Source organism: Notothenia rossii (assembly GCF_949606895.1).
Source record: "Notothenia rossii genome assembly, chromosome: 10".
Classification (NCBI taxonomy): Eukaryota; Metazoa; Chordata; class Actinopteri; order Perciformes; family Nototheniidae; genus Notothenia; species Notothenia rossii.
This window is the reverse complement of record NC_136908.1, coordinates 51,600,317-51,623,891: the sequence shown is the minus strand read 5'-3', so window position 1 is coordinate 51,623,891 and position 23,575 is coordinate 51,600,317. Positions and strand designations below refer to the sequence as shown.

Here is a 23,575-nt window from a genome sequence, read left to right as displayed (position 1 = left end):
TGGAGGTAAAACTGAGACACTTAAGGTACACATCATTTATTGAAAATTACGAATTTCTTTTTGTACAATGACGGTCCTTTGACAGGTTCCCATCATAGTTTACTGACTAACTGACTTCCTGGTTCACCTTACTGTCCAGTAAGCAAATATAGCAGACCTTTTGGGTATTACATTTACTCTGGCATAACTGTTGTCTTGCCTTCAACTTGTTTATAGTCAAACCAGTTGTCTTTCTTGGTCCATTGAACTTCATTCAAGTAATATTAAGTTGTTCCCATATCACAGCAAGTACTTTATTAATTCAAACATTTTCCTACCTGAAAGAAATGATAGCCAAAACTCTGAAAATAAGACCAAAGCTGTAATTATCCTTTAATATTACCACATACAAAAACAATTAAACAGAGGCAGAAAGATGAACATAATATTTATATAGATATATACAAATAATACTGTACAAGAGCACAAAAGGAAGGAATAACAAGGATTTTCTGAAATGAGTGTAATATGAGATGAATCAATATACATGACGTTACATCATCAACATTGGAACGGCTGTTGTTGAAAGTGTACACAAACCTACAGAAAAGCTTAAGAGCTGGACTGAGTCTGGACCGTGCTCATAGTATTCCTCTTCAATCTAACACTCTCTTTCTGTCTCACACACACACATTTGCAAAAACAGGCAAATACATTCACGTTTTGGGTCAAATCCATTCACTCTTCAACACAGGCACACCTGGACTGGCTAAGATTCATCCACCTGTAGTGGCTTGTATGGCTTGTTCAGCGTCACTCTTGGTGCTTTGCACAACAGACACGTACTCACACACACTGCTTCCTGTGAGAAGGAGTGTCCACTGTCATAGAAAATAGACATGCTCCATCCACGTTCCATGTCAGGGGGGTCATTTAGTATGAGTATGATAGGTATCCCTCTCTTTTTGTGTCCATTTTCCCTCAGTCCATCTTAGGCTAAAGTGCTGCAGAGAGGAAAATATTCAGTTTTAATCAACGCGCTCAAAGGGAGTCACTTAAAATAGAAAGCACGTGGCAGAGCGCTGAATTCCTCAACGTCTTTTGCCGCAGCAGCAACAGCAGAAGAAATCCTACGTAGGAATGTGTAAGACATTATATCTCTCAATAAAATAAGGTCCCACATGCTTTTAAGCTGGCGCAGTCCACCACTAGCTCTCATTGGAGAAATAAAGGGGGCTTCAATCATCTCAGTTCCGCCCCTAAAACCTGCTCCCGATCTCACATTTGGAGGACAAGAAAAAATCCATGGCATTGTCGTCCCTGTGTCCATTGGTACTCCAGTATTTTGAAATGGACTGTCTACCAGTTGCAGTCTTTCTTTAGTAGCGTGAGGACTTTGCGGCCCAAGCTGGCTTTCCAAGGTTTGACAAAGCTCTTCATGTTGACCAGGAGGCGGCCCTGCTTACGGTCCGAGTGACCCGCCACCAGGTACTCCACTCCTGAGAAATAATGTCAACAATCAGATACAGCTGATACTATTTTTAGTCTGCCAATCATCTTTCTAGATCAAGCATTTGGTCTATAAAACGTCAGAGACTAGAGAAAAGTAGGTTACGAATTGTCTTTAAAATCGTATCTTTTACATTTAGAGAGACACAGAAAATCAGCTAATCGTAAAGATTGGCGATGACCTTACGATAGACCAACTGATCCATCAGTTGACTAATTGTTGCTTCTCTATTGATGGAACATGTCCCCCCTAATAATCTCTTAACATGTGGTATGTATCTTGTAAAGACCACCACCTCTAACCTGTACTGTAGGATTAGATATGCATGTCACTCTCACCTGGGTTGAGGATGGGGCATGTGCAGCCCCGGGCGGTCCAGGACTCGGGGTAAAGAGTGACCCGACCCCGCGGTACCTTCACCTTGGTGTTTTGACTGAGCACCTTCTGAACTTTGACCTCCACCTCAGCGTGTGAGCCCTTATCGTGGGCGGACAGCACTTTCACCTTCAGGACTATGAGTCAGGTAGAGGAGACAAATATTAATAATGAAATGCGAAATAAATTGCTAGATTTTTTACTTTTCTTTTTACATGAAATCCTTACCGTATGCATAATTCATGGTGCAGAAGAGTTTACTGTTGGTCAGTGCTTGCTCTTTGCACTCACACTTCTCTGCAGGAGGCAAACACAAGGACACATTAATATACATAACATAACTGACGTGTGTGTGTGTGTGTGTGTGTGTGTGTGTGTGTGTGTGTGTGTGTGTGTGTGTGTGTGTGTGTGTGTGTGTGTGTGTGTGTGTGTGTGTGTGTGTGTGTGTGTGTGTGTGTGTGTGTGTGTGTGTGTGTGTGTGTGGTCTCAGATACTGTGCATGGCGTCCTAGTAAGAATGCAAGCACAGTGTGTGTGTCCACTGAGGAATGTGCCTAAGAAAGCTGCAGTTACATGATGGTGTTGGGGGGTCCAAGAGAAGTACACACTTGGAAACTGTCCATGCCTACACACACACACAAACACACACACACCTTTGTTCGATGTCCTTCTTTGGTCCTATCATGACTCCATTACTTAACCATTAATGCTTGGTCACTGGACTGTGGAGGACACACACACACACACACACACACACACACACACACACACACACACACACACACACACACACACACACACACACACACACACACACACACACACACACACACACACACACACACACACACACACACACACACAAACTGTATCTTACCTGAGTAGTGAAGGGCAGAGAAGAGTTCGTCTGGTCTGAAAATCTTCACAGGCTCGCTGGAGTTTCCCTCTAACTCCAGATCAGAGCTGCACAAACACATTAACGCATCAGCACTCACACACAGGAATGTTTGCAATTGAAAGGCATTAGTCATCTGCATATACTTATAAGTAGGTATAGGTGTTTTACTTACCCAAACATACAGTCTCCAGTGAATGGATCACAGTCTCCTGCACAGTCACATGGACGGCAGCCATAATCGTGGAAGCCCCAGTATCCCACCATGCAACTGTCACAGTGGGCTCCCCCTACTCCAGGCTTACAGATGCAGTTTCCGTTGGAGGGGTCGCAGAGAGAGCCGTCTGCAAAGTGGAAGGCCATTGATCCCAAGGGGTGACAGCCGCATGCTAGGAGAGAAATAAAGTAGTTTAGTTGTGAAAGTCATTGTGAATCACAACATGCAACATCACATGTTGCATTTTGACATATTGGCATACATTTTGAGGCAAACTGTTACACTGTGATTTATTTGTATTTATATTACATTACACATTGAGGCAGTGCTTTGGTACTTTATCTGGGAGGAAAATGTTCTGAAAAGCTACAGATATTTGATTAAGATTGTCATTTTTTTGCAGGATTTTGGTCATAAACCAAATATTGGAAAAATGAAAACTTGATGATTTTACTAAACCAAAAATCTGACAATTATCCTCGGAATGATCCTCTGGGGAACATGAAAGCTTCTAATAATTGTAATGGCACTTTATCCAATTGTTGTTTAGATATTTAATACTTGAACAAAGTCTCTTATACAAATATATTCTAACAAAGGTAAAACAATCATTTATGGAAATAATAACATATAAAGATTAGATATCTATGAAAATAATACAAAACAAGTCTAAAGGTCCTTTGAGCTACTATTTATTACCAGGACTTAAGTATTTCATCATTCATTCTATTTGTGTGTGGTATTGTTGGAGGATCATGTTATACAAAGGCCTCTCTCTTGTTCTTATCACACACACACACACACACAGACACACACACACACACACACACACACACACACACACACACACACACACACACACACACACACACACACACACACACACACACACACACACACACACACACACACACACACACACAGCTTTCTCCCTCCCTCATGTCCACTCTAATTGTGTGCTGATATGGTGTTCTTTAAACATCCTCCAAAAACAATATACTTTTACACACACCCATGTTTCCACTGTCTGAGAAAAACTACTGTATGCGGTCTCTCTACTGTTATCAACACTGAGAGCCTTTGCAGGAGAAGGTGTCAGACCTCCCCCATAAATCTGTCCCTATCCCGAGGGGAGCAAGAGGGGGGGAGAAGTGGTGAAGGAGAGGCAGAAGACGAGGAGGGAGAAACAAAGGGGGGGTGTTGTTACGGAGCCATTTCTCTGCTGTTTAATGATGCTTGAAGCTCAACTGGCAGTAAATGAGTCTAACTACTTACTGTAAGGCCCGAGGCATGTCTGCCTGCACTCTAACCTCTTTTTCATTATTATTGAGGGGATACTTAACGCCCAAAATTACCATTTGTATATCAGTTTCTCACCCTGTGTTACATTCAATCTTTCCTGCATGCCTCAACAGAGAACAATAAGTTAAAAAAGGGAACATTTAAAATAATTTCCTCCAGACTTTACTTCTTTTTTTATGATTCTTCGATCTCCGTCAAAGCATGCGAGAAGAACAAAAACGTTATTTTCATATTCAAAGTAATACAGGGTGGTTTATTAATATACAAATGGTCCTTTTGTATGTCAAGTATTTTATCAATGTTGTTGTTCGACTAAGGATTATATAACAAAAGTCATAGTAGTAGTCCTGGAGGTTGTGTTTTCTCAATCTAAAGCATGACACATGACATTCACATACTTCATTCTGGAGATTGCATACTTTTGAAAAAACCTCTAAAGCTGAGATTAAAAGTGAATTCTTGACCTTGGAAACAGCAGTTGACAAAACAATCTCACAAGACATTCCTTTTAACGCCAATGTGCTGTAGATTGTGTCCACGAGCTGACCTGTTAGCTATATCGTAATTACATTCACACGTTTCACACATGACCCGACAATAAAGTATTATCGTATTGTAAGTGAGGACAATTAAGAGGACTATTTTTCAGCATGATGTTTTTAAATCCTAAGACATTTATACTCTGTTACCCAATTAAAACTTTCCAAATTAAAAGTATTTTTACCTCACAGAAACTTTATGACATTATATTATTTATAATATTTTTTTTCCTGTTTCCTGAAAAGTTGCCTTACTACTAGATAAACTGTAAAACTTTCATGCCTGTTTTAGTGCATCACAAATGTATCCATTACGTAAAGATGCCAATGCACTATAACTCTGTAACTTTAGTAGTGTAATAATAAAAAACTGAAAAAGTATCTTTATCCATAATTTAACAAATATGGCATGTTATGTATAGACGAAATAGAATGACCACATTAATCCATAACTAAATACGTGTGAGTTGCAGCTGTATGTGGCATTTATACAAATAATAAAAAGAATGTGGTCCCCGTATTGCTGTAAAATAAAAAAAATGTTACACTATTCTGAATTACGAACAAAGCACAACAGTGTCTTCAGCTTGTTATGTCACATTGACCCTCCTGAAAACCAAACCAGACAGTTTATCAGAGGAATCACACGGGACAACAAAGATAAAATCGTTAACCTTATCAAAGGACTGAACTGTGCAATATCAACACAATCATAAAGATATCCCATTTATTGACTTTATAGACAAGCATAAAACACAGATAACACAGATAAGACAAACAGATTCCCTACAACTACAGCAATAATGTGTGTGTGTGTGTGTGTGTGTGTGTGTGTGTGTGTGTGTGTGTGTGTGTGTGTGTGTGTGTGTGTGTGTGTGTGTGTGTGTGTGTGTGTGTGTGTGCGCACATCAGGCTCTAATCTGGACTATTGTTTAGTAAGCAGCAGTGAGCACGTCAATAATTAATCGACATTACAGCACCAACCCAGTTCCATGTTAAGTCGAAACACGTGTGCTGTTGTGCTTGGTAAGAGTGTGTGTTTACATATCTGCGTGAGAATTTATGAGCATTTGAAAGGGGTCACTACACAAGGAGTCCTGTGTGTAAATACATGTGCGTGTGTGTGTGTGTGTGTGTGTGTGTGTGTGTGTGTGTGTGTGTCTGTGTATGAAAGCTGCAGGTGCTATAACAATGAAAACTTTACGAGACATGACAAGAAGACACCTGCTTGAGCAACGAGTGTAGATAACAAACTGCCCCCCACCACACACACACACACACACACACACACACACACACACACACACACACACACACACACACACACACACACACACACACACACACACACACACACACACACACACACACACACACACACACACACACACACACACACACACACACACACATATATATAAACAGACACTGTAACTTTCCCCCCTGCTAAAGAGTTTTGATTTGTACAAGCTTGACAGGAGTGTTTTCTTTCCAGGGCCCCTCGGAGCCTGGTATGAAAAAAATGTTCCTCACGACGGAGGGAAATTCCTCCATTGTCAGTGGGATTTCACAACCTGTACCTTCGTCTCAGGGGTTTCCAAAGCATGCCTTTTTTCTATCAATCAGCCGTCACTGAGGATCATTAGCCTTCCATAGTTACATATCTTTCACCTGAGTTTTCAGATGCAAAAAAAACACGCATGATACTCAAGCCCTGAAATATAAACCCTAACACACCTCTGTTGTTATAAAAGGTAGTGCATTGTTTTCTCTTATCAGGCATGTTGAAACTTTATGGTCTTAAGTTAATATGGGGAAACTACATAATACTAATAAACTAATAAAATACTGAACAGCAATGAAATAAGGCTGTATCATGTTGGCATATCTTTATGTCAACTATTATTTGATAAACTGCTACGAAATGTGTGTCATAAACTAGCAAACAAGATAAACAAATATTCTTTGTTTGCTCTTAATATCCAATTCATCTTTGAGCTAGTACAATCCTACTGCAATAGAAGCCATTTGGCAATTGCTGGTAGATCTACAACTTTGTTCCAAACTATTTGATTAATAGTGGTATTTTGCGTAAAAAACATTCATGGTCCCCAGAGGATAAAACCCTCACATAAGAGTGATCTATAACTCCACTTGTAGTGCACCCGGAAGTTGATAATCAGGGTTCAAGGTAAAATATCTTGAAAACCATTGTGTGGATTGACAAGAAACTTGCTATTGATATTCCTGTTCGACTCCGGATGAATTGTGACATCTTTAGTGATAATCACATGACCTTTTCATAAAGTGTAGATTACTTTTATTTTGCCATTATTTATGAATATGTTGGTATTATTTAGTTTTTTTATGGATACTCTTAGTTATGTAATCTTTTTTGCACTTTCTTACTGCAGAATTACTGCGACTTATTTGAATGAAGCAACCTCTCAAGAAAGTACTAAGAAACATACTTGCATATACAGTCAGAAAAAAACCTGGATTATGTGATACAATTGGGCAACATGTTCTCCACCCAGATGTTTTTGAACAGTTGATTGCAAATTGACACACAAACAGACGATGTGTGTGGCTATCTGGACACACACACACACACACACACACACACACACACACACACACACACACACACACACACACACACACACACACACACACACACACACACACACACACACACACACACACACACAGTAATCATGTCCAGCATACCTGCATACCTTGGTCAAATCTGACACATAATCAGACGGGGAATGTAGCCACCGCTCTGTGTTTGTGGATGACTATCGCATGTTTACTTAAGACTTGTCTCATCACCGGAGGGCAGACACACACACACACACACACACACACACACACACACACACACACACACACACACACACACACACACACACACACACACACACACACACACACACACACACACACACACACACAAAGGACCCTCACACATACACTGCTACCAATGATTACCCTGAAGCTACTAAAGCTCTGAGTCACGCATGAAAAATGGCAAAACATGCCCGAGATGGACATGCAGGAGTTTGTTGGTTGAGCTTTGAGTCAAGACGCAGGAATGCCACCATCTGATGATTAACTATGCTGTAAACGTCCGCTGGAGCGTGGGCCGTCTGATGACACACACACACACACACACACACACACACACACACACACACACACACACACACACACACACACACACACACACACACACACACACACACACACACACACACACACACACACACCGGGCCAGGTGCCCATCAGTGTTATCCAGCACGTCCCGGCTTGTGATATCATCCCTCAGCATTCCTTAAAAGACGGAGTCTGACGTGCCAGTGTGGTGTGTATGAGGTTAATGTATGATTCACAAAAGCAACACTTTGTCAATACTGAGGTGATTAATTATGTTATTTGACATTTTAAATGAGTTCTACATGTCATGGTTTGCAAAAGAAATAGGGCATGGCAACATCCCTGGATTTTATATGTATATACTGTATGTAGAGTGAAATTCCTGAAGTCATCTTATATATAGTGCACATTTTGGGATTCAATCAGGCAAGATCTGGTGTGTGTGAGTTTATGTGTGTGTGTCTTACGTTTGCAGGAGTCAGGGGCTGTCTGAGGTCTTTGGGGGTCTCTGTAGAAGCCGGCTTTGCATTTCTGACACTGATGTTCCTCAGTGTTGTGCAAACAGTCACAAACTCCCCCGCTGCGCTGGCCGGACTCTCGCCACGCTGTCCAGTCAAAACGGCAGCTGTGGGCATGTCCATTACACTTACACTCTGCGTGAGAGGGAGGAAATATACACAAAATGTAAGTCACTGCACCTTTGGTTGACGTATAGTTTGGATATTGGCATTTTGATTGGCCATTTATTGATATGGGAATTGCATGTGAAAAGCACTTAATCTTAAACGACTTCTATGAGGCTTATTTCAGGAATTGTGTACATATTGGGCAGTAGCTCAGTCTGTATGGACTTGGCTTAGGAATCAATGGGTGAACTTTTCAAGTTCCAAAACAGACCAAGTATGTAGAAAAAACTGGTACATTCAGAGGCTTAGTTTACTACCCTTGGGCAAGGCACTCAACCCTAATGTCACTGTGTGTGTGTTTCAGCAAACATTTGTGATGACTGAACAAGGATTAAATGATATATTATGAAATGTTGCAGTTTCTCATACTTTCTCCACAATATTTTATATAATAATATGCTGTATTTCTTGATGCTTGGGCAATTTTGTTGTTATTAGCTGTGTGTTCTCGTTTTATTTGGTTATGTTACACCATGTTTTATTAACACTTAATTTCGGAATCACATCTTAATATTTTACTCCCTCCCGAAAGTGCTAGGCTTTTTACGTATATGCTAGGATTTTTCTAAGTGTCTCTGCTAAGGTGAAACTCTATTTCTTTGACCTACTCCGACATTCCTGTGGAGCACCTGTCAGTCCGTCAGCTGGCTGCCAGGGTCGGTCGTTGTAGAGAGGACTGCAGCGTTCACAGTGATCACCTGCAGTGTTGTGTCTGCACACACACTTCCCATGGACCTGAGGGAGATAGAGAGAGAGAGGGTGAGAGAGGGAGACAGCTCATTAGCAAAAAGGCAAAATGACAGAGGTAGAAATGTCAAGAACAAAGAGGTCAGTGTGATGGAGGGAAAAGGTTCCCACGTGAGGACGAGCATATTTGGGCTAACTTTAGATTTCACACACACTATTTCTTGTTTTCTCTTTTCTATAAAAGATCTGCTTTTCCCCTCTTCTTCTCCACTTCCTCTCCCTCCATCGCTATCTCTCGTACATTCTCGCCTGAAAATTAGTGAATGGAGATTGATTGTTTGGCTTCATAGCTGGAAACAAGAACGGGCCTCTGGCCTGAAAAGCCTGTGTGTGTGTGTGTATGTGTGTGTGTGTGTGTGTGTGTGTGTGTGTGTGTGTGTGTGTGTGTGTGTGTGTGTGTGTGTGTGTGTGTGTGTGTGTGTGTGTGTGTGTGTGTGTGTGTGTGTGTGTGTGTGTGTGTGTGTGTGTGTGTGTTTGTGTGTATGTGCATGAGAAAAGTGCAAGTATGCAGCGATGAGACCACAATAACAATCTCCTTGTCATTCCTGTGAGCTGGAATGCCATGCATGCTGGATAATGATTGAAGGAGAGGAGGGAGGGGGACAAGCCATCTGAGGAAGCTCTTTATTTGTTTGCGTTACACAGTGCTACTGTAGGAAATACACACACACACACACACACACACACACACACACACACACACACACACACACACACACACACACACACACACACACATTACACAACGAGAGGTAATCACACTCAATATAGAAAATAACTACAAATGTACACAAAGATTCTTGCATTTGTTTCCCACGCTGGGTGACGGTTCTGATTTACACTCTACAGAGTAAAGACTTAAACACATCCACATGCTATAGGAAACAGCTAACATGTTCTCTGACCCTAAAATCAGTCCAGCAATGTGAAGGTGAACATACATTACAGATTTTACACCATTTCAATCAAAGGCTAATAGGGGGGAAGCAATTGCATAAATGAGAGATCAGGCAAAAAGGAAGCAGGATACCTAATGACACATATTGCAAAAATTAAATAGAAGTAATTAATAGAAAAGCGGAAAATCGTGAAGGGAAATAAGGGGTGCAGGAAAAGAAAGAATGGACCAGAGAAAGGGGAAAAGGGTAGCAACAGCAGCAGCAGCAGCAGCTGGCCAGGGTCCAAACAGCTGGTATTTCACCCCATTTCACATGTTTAACCATACCGTGATATGGAACAATTATTTAGCCTATACATTTAGAGCTGCACGGATGCAACCATGCAAGCTTGAGCACAGCCTTCGTAGGACACTGCAAAATCGGACTGATTTGTGCTTATGAGCATGTTTGCATCTTTTTAGCATCTTACTGTACGTCACTTGTTTTCTGCAAAAAATGGACACACAACGTCCTTTAATCGGAAGCGGATAGCAAGCCCTGTACAGCACAGTTTTAGCATCAAATGTCTCTATCTATGTGTCAAAAAGGTACAAATATGCAGTATTTGTATCAGTAGTTGATAGCATGCACGTACAAACATACAGTCTTTAAGCTTGAAGCTCACACTCCGGATTGCCCCTCAGGTTACCATTGGTAGCTCTGTCAGCATCGTTGCTGTTATTTGCACTGTTAGCGCTGTTAGCATCTGCTAGGCGCAGGCTCAGTCATCGCGATCTTGGGAGCCATGTGGAGGCAACCTACTCTAAATTTCAAATTGAAAACCTTTAAGGAGAAGACACGAATGAAAATACGAAATAGAAATATGTGAGGAAGATGTACTGTAGGTGAAAACCATATGAAAATAATGAGTAAATTAAGTACAGATAGATGTAAAGTTAAGTTAATGTTTGTGTATAGGACCCTTTTTGTAACAACAAAGTGAAAAACTAATTTTCCTCTTATGTAATTAAAAGGTAATTTTTCTTAATAAAGAGAGGTTTTGAAAAACAGAACACACACATTGAGGACTAATTGTTGCTAACGCTCCAGTGGTTGTCGCTGGATGTCATTATGTGTGTGTTGGCTTTGTGGCTAACTAACTGACAGTGTAATCACCCTGAACAGAAAACATCCCCATGTGGTGGAACAGAAGCTCACAAAGAAATGAAACAAATACATTTGCATCTACATCTACGTTCACAGTGTTTTAGCACTAATGACTAACATATACGAAAGATACAATCAACAGAAAAAAAGATGATGCTGCTCTGTAGCCTATATTTAAGGAATAGGATGTACAAAAATAAATAAACCCAAACAAGTTGAAATTTGATGTTGGCCTTCTTACTTAATCAGCTATTTTTATCTGGATAAATATATGGATGGAAAGATTTGGCCTTCCTCTCCAGTGAAAACCAGGAATCTGCTCATTTGGTTATTTTGTGTTTACATTTTTCTCATCATCTGAAAGACAAAGTGTTCCTTTATGTTTTGAGAAATGAGTCCTACTTCATCAGCAAAATAAACTCTTAACAGGCCCTTGGATCAGCTAGAGGAAATTATCACAACAAATAGCATTGTTCACTATAGAGACCCGGGTGCAAATAGCATTGTTCACTATAGAGACCCGGGTGTAAATAGCATTGTTCACTATAGAGACCCGGGTACAAATAGCATTGTTCACTATAGAGACCCGGGTACAAATAGCATTGTTCACTATAGAGACCCGGGTACAAATAGCATTGTTCACTATAGAGACCCGGGTGCAAATAGCATTGTTCACTATAGTCACCAGGGTGTAAATAGCATTGTTCACTATAGAGACCCAGGTGCAAATAGCAATAGCATGCGCAGTGTATATAGCATTGTTCACTATAGTCACCCGGGTGCAAATAGCATTGTTCACTATAGTCACCCGGGTGCAAATAGCATTGTTCACTAAAGTCACCCGGGTGCAAATAGCATTGTTCACTATAGTTACCCAGGTGCAAATAGCATTGTTCACTATAGTTACCCGGGTGCAAATAGCATTGTTCACTATAGTCACCCGGGTGCAAATAGCAATAGCATGCGCAGTGTATATAGCATTGTTCACTATAGTCACCCGGGTGCAAATAGCATTGTTCACTATAGTCACCCGGGTGCAAATAGCATTGTTCACTAAAGTCACCCGGGTGCAAATAGCATTGTTCACTATAGTTACCCAGGTGCAAATAGCATTGTTCACTATAGTTACCCGGGTGCAAATAGCATTGTTCACTATAGTCACCCGGGTGCAAATAGCATTGTTCACTATAGTTACCCGGGTGCAAATAGCATTGTTCACTATAGTCACCCGGGTACAAATAGCATTGTTCACTATAGTTACCCGGGTGCAAATAGCATTGTTCACTATAGTCACCCGGGTACAAATAGCATTGTTCACTATAGTTACCCGGGTGCAAATAGCATTGTTCACTATAGTCACCCGGGTGCAAATAGCATTGTTCACTATAGTCACCCGGGTGCAAATAGCATTGTTCACTATAGTTACCCAGGTGCAAATAGCATTGTTCACTATAGTAACCCGGGTGCAAATAGCATTGTTCACCATAGTCACCCGGGTGCAAATAGCATTGCGCACTATAGTCACCTGGGTGCAAATAACATCTGCCTTACTTCCTCCATTACTGCACATGCCCTTCTGTGAGAGATCAGTAATCTCTGCCCCATCTTGAGCTGCTCTGCTTGTTTGGGTTTAGCCAGAAACAGCGGCTCTGGGTCGAAACATAAAACAAACTGCTGATAACTTCGCAGGAAAAGTCACTTATATAACTTCTGCATGTTTACCAAATGCTGCCCGCATGCCACACAGCAGAATGACGCTTCGATGCCCTGAGGTAATGTTGTGAGAAGGATTTACTGTTCAAACTTTAAGTCTTGGTTGCATTTGAACTAATATTGATGATAAAATGAATCAGCCACACATCTAAGCATTACAATGATCTATCATTATTATTATTATTATCCTGGCGTGCAGGGTACAGATTTACAGCCCCGTGGTCTAAATATTTTCTGCCCTCAAAAGAAGGAAATCCTCTTGAAAACACTCAGTAGAGCCTCTAGGAATTTCTTGGCATGAAAATAGTCAGATTTAAAGATTTAGAGATTGTGTCCAATAAATCGAGTATCAGCAGCTTCATTACAAAAGAGCTGGTATCAGCAAAGAAAACACATGAATCGTTTTGTTCATTTTTCACAAAGAATACCAAAGACTTTCATCTGCTTTGAGTCAGTATGAAATATGAAGGTTGTTTTCAGCTGTTTTCAGGGTCCTACATGTTAGGGTATGTATCCTTTTATCTTTTAGGCTGGGGAAATAGAATAGTAGACATTCAGAAAAAAGAATATATATATACGTATATCAAAGAAACGTTAAAAGAGGTAAGGAAAGGTGAAGTGAATTTTTCGGCTTAAAAACGTCTATATTAGTACATATCTCGATTTCTTTTTTTAAACAAAAGATCCTTATCAAAAATGTTTGTTCTTTTCTGGGATAATGTAGAAAAACATATCCATCAGCCTAACAAATTCTTAACTCCTAAATGTCTTTGCCTAAACACGTTGTGAAGGAATCTCCTTGTTGACTTTCACTTTTCCCGTGCGCCTCGCTGATTGCAGCAGAACAGACATATCTGTTTGTGGAGATGGTTGTGATAGTAGCATAAACACTTATGGTTCTCCAGGAAAAACGTTGAATCAGTCACGTCTGTTCACACCTTTATCCAAACACACAGATCAACACTGTCCTTTACGCTCAGTGGAATTCATATCTAAACCTCTTGGGTTCGTTATGGACGGGAAATGCAGATGTTTATCTGAGCGGACAGAGCCAGGCGAACACAGGAAGTGGAGTCTGTTATTAAGACGAATGCCAACACTAAGTGAACAAGTTGTTTAGTCTGAGAGTATCAAGCCTTATAATCTTCCTCAGAACAAGTGAGAAGCCGGCACATGGGGTGTGATTACTTGTGTAATAAATACCAAAACAAGTGAAAGAAATGTCAGAATGCCAAAACAAGACAGACTGAAGGAAGAGCAATCAGTAGCACAGCATCAAGGCTGCAAACAAGATAACATGCATAGCAACCGACAAACATTGACTTAACTTAAGAAACACTCTTGTCAGTACTTTCAAAAGACTGAGGTGCTTGGATTTCAGAAAAATGGTTACTAAGTGGACTTTGAATTAAGCTTTTTTTCTTGTCAAACAACTGTTTCTAAGGTCAAAAATGAACAGCCATGCTTCATTTATGATCTACTGTATTTCAATTGTATTTTTTGACAACTAGTGCCACACAAGATCGATGTTATGATAAGCTTGTTCTTATTGGCATTGCCCCTTCACAAACACATCTGCTGGCAGCTGGGGACACTAATGCAAGTGTATGGCATGCCAGCCATTAAAGGTCAAACAAGATGTGTGTGTTTAAAAAGCAAAATTAGTTATTTTCATTTAAAAGTATAATTTTTTCCACGCTAGTACATGTTAAGTTTCAAAGCTATGCACTCTAACTCCCTGCTCCTCTCTTACCACATGGTTGGTGCGGTCTCTGATGGGCTGGTACCCCAGGGCAGGAACACACTGCTCTGCGTGTCCGTTGCAGAAGCAGCTTCCCTTCACGATCAGGTCATAGATGGCAAAGTGTCGGGTCGGGAGATTAACGTGGGCGGAGGCAAGGTCTTTGGCCTGGCAGGGGCACGGCTGGCGCTTCAGCAGCCGGACCCGGACGTTGGTCACCCTCAGCTGCTGCTGGCCTTCCAGCCCGAACGGGTCCAGGGACTCCCATTTGGGGAGGGTGCGGTAGATCACCTATTTGTCAGAAACAGAGATCTGCTGTCACATTTCAGAACAAATCAGGTCTGTGTTTTGATAGGTTTCAGCCAACAAAAGACACAACAGAAACTTGCAATTTCATTAGAAATAAAAAAATTAAATGTCATAATGCATTTTTTTTTCAAATGCATAACAACCTTTCTTACAGGCAACACAAGATTAAGAAGTTTTAAAACCCCAGATAAAATGTGTTTACTTATTGATTTGTCTGCAACAGCTTACCCTAACCTAAGTGATCCTGAAATAGATCATACCAAGAAGCACCAAAAAGACACGACAAGCAAAACAGCTTCATCATTTATTATCTTCTCATTACTTTAATTTGTCGTTCTTCTCAACATGACACCATTAAGTAGATTGGGTAAATAATGTTGTCCCTTTGAGTTTAATGGACTTTTGGAAGAATGAAAGTGGTGGATCACAAACTTTTCTTTGGGCTTGTGAAGTCCACTTTTCCTTATGTGTGAAACTTTTCAAACTTGATATATGACTTGGACGTGAAAACAAGTTTTAACTCATAGAGGCTTGGTTTCCCCTTTAGGAGGTGGAGTTGTTTTGTGAGGTTTTATGGTTCCCCCCTCCCCCCTCTTTAGTTTATGGAGATAGAGAGCCATTATGTTATGGTACCAATTTCCTGATTTAGAGTGATTAGTCGGCTGAATGTTATGGCACAATCTGGTTTGTTGATGCTTCTCATGTCAGTACACCTGTCATGTTAACGGGGGGGTAGTTTTGGTATAATTTGTGCACTTAATATAACCTTTCACCCCGCAATTATTGACTGCGTCCCCACGTGACCATGGCGGTGCTGGGTGTCCTTAAATGCAACCTTTCTCCCCCTATTTCTCCCTCCCTGTCTAGTCCTTGGACATCCTTCAAATGGAAGATCCCTTTATAGGATGCCTGCCATCGCCATGGCTACTGCTGCCACTAGTTACCAACACCGCTGCTGTGATAAAGTTGGTGTGTGCCCCAACTCTCGCTGTGAAAGACATTTCTTAACAAAGTGTGTTTTTTTTTGTAGCTTTCCGTCATATATATCATTGGACGAGTAGTGTGTGTGTGTGTGTGTGTGTGTGTGTGTGTGTGTGTGTGTGTGTGTGTGTGTGTGTGTGTGTGTGTGTGTGTGTGTGTGTGTGTGTGTGTGTGTGTGTGTGTGTGTGTGTGAGTGTATTTTCTTTTAGTTAAACCAAGTTGTGAGCAAAAAGCCCCCAAGCTCCTCATTGGCTGGATGACTGGCCCCGAGTGTGATGGGAGGAGCACTATTAATTTCCCTGTTGTTGGATAAGGTCTCAGGGTCACGGCATTGTGGTCCACAATTAAGAGAACACGACAAATAGGACGAGGGGCGCCGGTCCGCGGGAGAGCACGGAGAGCAGGGAGAGCAGGGAGAGCAGGGAGAGCAGGCCAGACAAAGACAGGGACGGGGATCCAGCTTCACATAACTCAGGGCCACACAAAAGGCCCGCGACAGCCTGGGGACACCACAGCAACACCGGCATACACACACTCACACACTGGCATGCACACAGACATCAGTGTGCTGCTCCCCTTTACACAACATATATTACACACAAGGCCTTCTTGCAGCTTTTACTACCCAATGATGCCTCGTAGTTTTCCTCTGAATGTGGAAACAAATTATTATTGTTGGCACATACGCCGATTAAATGCACATTTATGATAATGTGAAGCCTGACCTGAGTCTCCCCAGGTGTATTTACAGTAAGAGGTGTTATTAGGGGGGCTAGCAAAAGGAAGAAAGGTTACACTTATCTAGAATTGTATCTGTGGTCATATTAAGTAAATAAAAAACAACAGAATAAATAGAGATTACAAAGATACTACGGTACAAATTCAACTTCCTATTTGGTTTTCCTCCCCTTTTTTGCTACTAATGTGACGCATTTGTAGGCGTTCTTTATTTATCTAGATTTGGTAGTTATATATGAAAAAAAACGAGCAATGTCCAGTAATAAAAGGTAGGGAATAAGACAGTCAGCATCATTTATAAATTATTTCAAAAATACTTTGTAAATATTTTAAGAGACAGGACATGCATTCATTGGGTTTGTTGGGCCTCAAGGATACACACAATATGCTTCGGGGATACACACAGACTATCACCATTTATTCTGGCATTAGTATACAAGAAAACTCCATAGGGAACCTTTAACTGTAATTGAATTTGCAAATGCTGAATGAAGCACATCTGCTATTTTAAACATGTGTCTCATACCTCACATATTTTTTTAAGTTGAATACCTGTCGTCGAAAATATATAACAAATGTCAGGCCAATTGCGCCACATTTTAAAAAGTTAAATCAATCTGAGGCAGTGGGTTCACTGTGGGCCATGTGTCTACTCCAGGCTGAAAAATAAAAGTACGTCTGGCTTAAACAGGCATAATTCCATCAAAGAGCTGTGGACTGTAATCTGGTAAACAGGCACAATGGGCATTGATGGAAGGAGAACGACGGAGAGGGAAACAGAGAGGGGGATGGGTGTCTAGCCAACAGTACCAACATCCATCAGAGCAATGGCACTTCCTTCCCTGCAGAAAGACGGAGAGCCGACTGTATGTGTTTATCTGAAAGGGCACGGACAAGTGTGTGTGTGTGTGTGTGTGTTTTTGTGTGCTCGAGGAACGGTGGAAAAGTGAGAGAGAATGTGTGTTGGCTGGTCTTGCTCTCTTCCCTAAGGAGGTCAGTCTCTACAACAAACACTCACATTCTTCCAGCCCAGCTGACCTCATAAATAAGACAAGGAACCCAGCATACTCTGTCACTCTCTCTCTCTCTCACACACACACACACACACACACACACACACACACACACACACACACACACACACACACACACACACACACACACACACACACACACACACACACACACACACACACACACACACACACACACACACACACACACACACACACACACACACACACACACACACACACACACACACACACACGCACACACACACACACACACACACACACACCACCTTTTCCCCACATTACAGGTGAACACGAAAAGCTTTCAGCACAAGAGATGACATGCTTTTATGTTTGCTGCGGGAGAAAGAAAACTGAGAATACCTGCCGTCTGGTAACCTTAGCCAACAACAATTCCACACATGCATCAAGTTATAGAGTCAGTCATGTGTTTTATTAACATTGCTTTCATATTTCATTGAAGTATTTGTCTTATGGAGGTTGATCACCATCTTATTAGGCTTAATGACATAAAGATCATACTGAATAATTATAATAACGCTGCAAAAAAAACATTATTTTTGTTAATTATTAGATCAATTCATTTTAATATTAGGCAAAGAAAAATGTCCTAATAACATAGTTCCCAGAGTACAGGTATGATGTCTTCTTTTAAAATGCTTGCTTCAATTCAAGTCTGTTCAGTGCTGAGTGTAAATGAGCTTGATTTCGGTTTAAAAAACATACAGTTTGATTGTCTAGAAAATGTTTTATTACATTTGGTTAAACTCAATTACAAGTAATCTGATTAGATGTATATTTATTTAATAAAAATGCGCAATAATGCTTATAGATACTTTTTATATTGAAAAAGAGGCGCTACATCCCTAAAACACACACCCATAGTACTGCACACTATAAGGCTTTGTTGTCATTGCCTAGCGTAGGCCACTGACTGTTTTACTGTCATTATAGTTGACGAATGATTACAAAAAAAGACACTGAAGCAGAAAGAGTGAGAACAGCTGAGTAGCTCCTGATCTGACAGAGAGCTACTTGACCTCTTTTAACCTCTGGGTCATCAGCTGAGGCGTTAGAAGTCAAAGGTCATGCTCTCAGCACAGGTGGCTGAGATGTGAAGTACAGAGACAAGAACAGACAGAAAGGAAAATGAGTTGCTACTTTTCACACCTTCATGCACACAATGTGTAGGGAAAATCATAAAATAGATGCATAGATGTCTTTCCTACATGAGCATGCAAACCACACTGACAGCAGCAGATAAGGTGATAACGGCTGCTTATTTTTAATGCATCGTAGCAGTGGAGCTCTACAAAGAGGGCGTACACACACGTTACATCTGAGAGCTCTGCAGGGAGTCCGAGCAGGACCACACTTGGCCGGCGCCTCCACTCACATCTGCAGAGCAGCTCCTGACACACACTGCTTCAATTAAACATCAATGGACTTCAGGAAGCCCTCTCGTGCTACAGTCAAAGTACGCCTATTAAACACCCACTCATGCACGCTCACGCTCACACACACACACACACACACACACACACACACACACACACACACACACACACACACACACACACACACACACACACACACACAGACACACAGACACACACACACACACACACACACACACACACACAGCGTCCCCCACCTGGCTGAGCTCTGCTTTCATTTTGCTCGGTCCTATGACTCTATGACTCTTGCATGTTGCGTGACTTACTGCAGACAGGACTGAATTTGTTCCAGTAAGAACTGGGTAATAATACGCTTAAAACCATTTGGTTACGAGAGCATTGCCGTCTTTCTGTAGCAGGGTTTACCTGTCATGCCCATTTATGATATGAGGTAAATAGCAACTCAGTGATAGAGGAAGATAAAGCTGAGCAGGAAACTCTCCGTCACCCTCCTCCAGCGTTTCTCTGCAGGTGTGTGTCCGCCCTCCTCTCCCACCTGCGTCAACCTGCTTTCTGAGCGATACGACTGTTTATATTAAGAGAAATGGTGGGAATTCAACCAAGACTTTATTTTAATTAGATCCCCCAAAGCTCTTCTGGCAGGCAGTTGATAAATTGATAAAAGCACAGAAATCTTTGTTATGATTAAGAGAACCATTATTGTGTAACGTAATACTATTGAACTCACAGTGATTTGAAGTTATTTTGACTTAACATGTCCTTTGTGTAGATACAGAATATAAACGCTTCATATTTCTACCTTTTTACTCCCCCGCTGTTCTTTTCGAGATTTCTTTATTTTCCCCTTCATCAACAGATTTTTTGGCCACTTGGGGGCAATATATCTGAAGGATATATCAGATATATAATTTTTTTAAATGTATTTTAGGGCTCAAACCCTTATTTCAACACTTCCTCATCAACAGTGTCACACTTGCGAGGCGCACTACTCATCCGTTGAAGACGGAATTGTTTTAAAGTGTACAGTTTTAGCGAAAATGTTTTTGGGAGGAGCATTAAATGTGACAAGGTTATATTGCTCTAGTGGTTGGAGATTTTGTAAAAATATGTTTTTGACATAGTTTTCAATTCATAAAGACCTTTTTCTGTTTTTGGATTCTTCATTCTCCGTGGAAGTAAGCAGGAAAAATAAAGTTTCATCAAGATTTTCAGGTAACACCGGGTGAGCAATTTATAAGCATATGGTTATTTTGAGGCTCTAAATATCCCTTTAATATCTGATGTAAAAGGTAAGCTCCCTCCTCACCTCTCCACGGTTGCAGGGATACGCCCCGGAGTATTTGGATGTGCAGATGGCCACATCCCGGCCGACACCTGCCTTCCCCTCCTCCATCCCAAAGGTGTCGGTGCAGTTTCCGGCGTAGTACTGCAGCATCTTCCACGTCCTCCCAAAGTCCTGAGACCTCTCCAGGGTCATGGCGGCAGGCCTGGGCGAGCGAAACACCACGATGAGATGCGTGAAGTAGAACTCTGCCTCCAGGTCCAGTTGCACCGTTTCAGACTCCACCCCCTCCGCCGACTGCCACCAGGTGTTGGGGTGACGGAAGGAGGAGTCGGACATGGCGTTGGCCAGGTGGGACAGGAGGGGCAGGCCGGCGTTGCACTTGGCGCACTTTGCAGCGCTGCAGGCCAGGTTGACGTTGGGGTCGGAGTAGGAGCAGTAGAGCTCCGTGCCGTTGTTTCCGCAGACGGTCTGCGTCAGGACCCGCCGACCCAGAGCCAAGTTACCCATGCGGGGGTTACAGGCCCGGCTCTCACAGCGCGGGGACACACCGGCTTGAAATACGTCACCTGACAGACCTGGAGGGAGAACAAAAAACGGTTTCAACTGCAAATATGGGAGGTGACAAAACTAAAAAACGTGGAATCCAGAGTGTCAAATGGGTCATTTGACCTCAGCTTAAAGGGTCAGGTCACCCAAATTATGCAACACATGGTGGTATTTTACAAACTTCATAGTATTCATCCCCATTCTGAGATCTCTTCCTCCACCCAATACAATGCAGGTCAATGGGATTAGACTTTATCACAGCATTGAAGCATTAAAATAACACTAAAATTATATATTCAATACATTACTGATTTTTCTTTGGGAGATTGGGGTTAGAAAGACGAAACAGATGCACAATTTGAGATAATTGAGAATGTAAAAATGTTAAAGTTACTTTAATAACTCGAAAAGTAAAAGATAGAGCAATTCAAATAACCAGAACACCCAATTGAAAAACACTGAGGAAAATGTTTCCTATTCAAGCAGATATTTTTGTCATTATAGATGAGGCAAAAACAAGTCTTGTTAGTTAATGTGCAATGTGCCGATTTGACCCCAAACTTGTTTAACACTTACTTCATAATAATTTGTTATAGTGTTGGAGAGTTTAGTGAACAGAAACAACTGAATCTGAGTACCAGAGTATGTGCTATAGAGTGAGTGGTTGAGGGAAGAAAAAGAGTGACTCAGTGAGTGTGTGTGTGTACACAAGTCGAGTGATTAACCTCGATCGGAAATCTTATTCAAAAGGGATAATAGGGGCATTGTGCACCTACCTGCCGCAGAATGCAGCCAGCATGGACTCTAACACAGATAAAGTTTGGCAGCTCGGAGGATGAGCAGCATTCAGACGCCTCCCAGACGCTCTGCACCCCCCGAGGGCACAGTGTCATCTTCCATGTGGATTTATTATCTTAAACCTGGAGCTCGCTTTGTTTTTCATGGCAATGCCTTCACTTATTAAACCCGAGAGGCTGAATTATTGAACTTTTGCACTGAGGAACCGTTCTCTTGAGGGATTTTCTTTGTTAGCAGAAATTACATAACTGTCTGTGTGAGGGGAGGTCATAGGGGGAAGATTTAAACTGAATAATCAATCACTTTGTCAAGGTTAATTAGACGTTAATGAATAAATCTAGTACATGTGTTAAATTAATTTTAAAGACCTTTGATTCACCCAATGTTGGTTCTTAAAAGGGTTAGGTTCAGCTATGTTATTTAACACCAAACAAATCTGTGGCAGTAAACAACTCTGTTTTCTATAACTGAATACGGAACTTGAGTTGAATTATTTACTTATGATTTTGTATCAACTCGTATTCTAAAGATGTGGCTTCATGGGTTTAGAAATCCAAAGTAAAAACTCTTTTAGTGAGAGAAAATGGAAAAAATCCAAGCAAGATCTTCAATGTTGCACCTGTGACAATAACTGTTTTATTTTTAAATAAAAGTAATAAAGGAAATCCTACTAACCTGCATCTGACAGCACGGCCAGGCTGATCACAAATAAAATCATCATATCTCCTTGTTTAAAATAATAATCCGAAATATGTGAGAATCCGCTGGAGTTATTCAGACATAAAGTATGCACAGATTTCATCCACGGTGGCAGAAGTATAGTGCGTTTAGGGTTCAAATCCAGTGTGGACTTTCTCTTTCACTCAGCTGCGATCCAATAAGCCGATAATAAGTCGTGAAGAAACAACATGATCCCGGACGGTGCGTGGTGTCCCGCAGAGAGAGGAGCTGAGTGTGTGTGCAGAGTGCGGGTGCTTCGGGTCCTGCAGTGTGTTTCATTTCCCCGCAGTGTGCGTCGCTCTGCCCGCAGATCTCTGTCTCAGGAGAGGCAGCAGAGTGGAGTAGTGACAGCAGCAGCTCCGCCTCTCCTCCACAGTTATCTCGCATTTAAAGGAACATTACAGCAGCTCTCACATGGATGGAGCCCACAACCTGCTCCTTACACTGGGAGGGAGGGGCCCAACATGAGGGTCCAGGAGGAACCTCCAGGGGGCCTTTTCGAGGGGGTCCAAGATCAGGATTAAAGGTGTGTATAATTAAATGTTTGACTTCATCCAACAGTACAAAACGTCAAAATGTATCTGTCTGAGTATGTGAAAGTACTCAGATTTTTTAGTCAAAGTATACTACAGTACAAATATGATGACATTAACACTGCATTAAAATCCTATTATTCATTTCAACTAATATTATTCTATTGGGCCACTATTTTTGGCATATTTATGAGCAATATTTTTTCCTCACATGTTTAAGCATTACAAATAACATAAAACATATTTTTCCATATCTATATAATTATTTTCATGTCCAAGTGGTAGAATATAGGATACTTTCTCTCT

The 23,575-nt window shown here is 41.3% G+C and overlaps 1 protein-coding gene across 1 annotated transcript; it reads right to left on the bottom strand.

Annotated features, from left to right (window-relative positions):
• Window positions 1-348: 348 nt before the first annotated feature.
• ntn4 (netrin 4) lies at window positions 349-23,147 on the bottom strand. Its single transcript, XM_079655186.1, has 10 exons — window positions 22,692-23,147; window positions 20,694-21,247; window positions 14,920-15,198; window positions 9,270-9,396; window positions 8,443-8,628; window positions 2,934-3,147; window positions 2,741-2,826; window positions 2,093-2,161; window positions 1,828-2,001; window positions 349-1,478 (listed from the first exon to the last, which is right to left on the bottom strand). Exons 1-10 carry the CDS (start codon window positions 22,816-22,818, stop codon window positions 1,339-1,341), a joined length of 1,956 nt encoding a protein of 651 aa, XP_079511312.1. The 5' UTR covers window positions 22,819-23,147; the 3' UTR covers window positions 349-1,338.
• Window positions 23,148-23,575: the final 428 nt, after the last annotated feature.

Coding starts and splice junctions, on each gene's coding strand:
- ntn4 (XM_079655186.1), bottom strand. CDS start 22,818: ATGAAATCTGTGCATACTTTATGTCTGAATAACTCCAGCGGATTCTCA. Junction 3,148..8,442: donor AGCCCCTGACTCCTGCAAAC/GTAAGACACACA, acceptor TTTCTCTCCTAG/CATGCGGCTGTCACCCCTTG. Junction 2,162..2,740: donor CTCTGCCCTTCACTACTCAG/GTAAGATACAGT, acceptor TGCCTCCTGCAG/AGAAGTGTGAGTGCAAAGAG.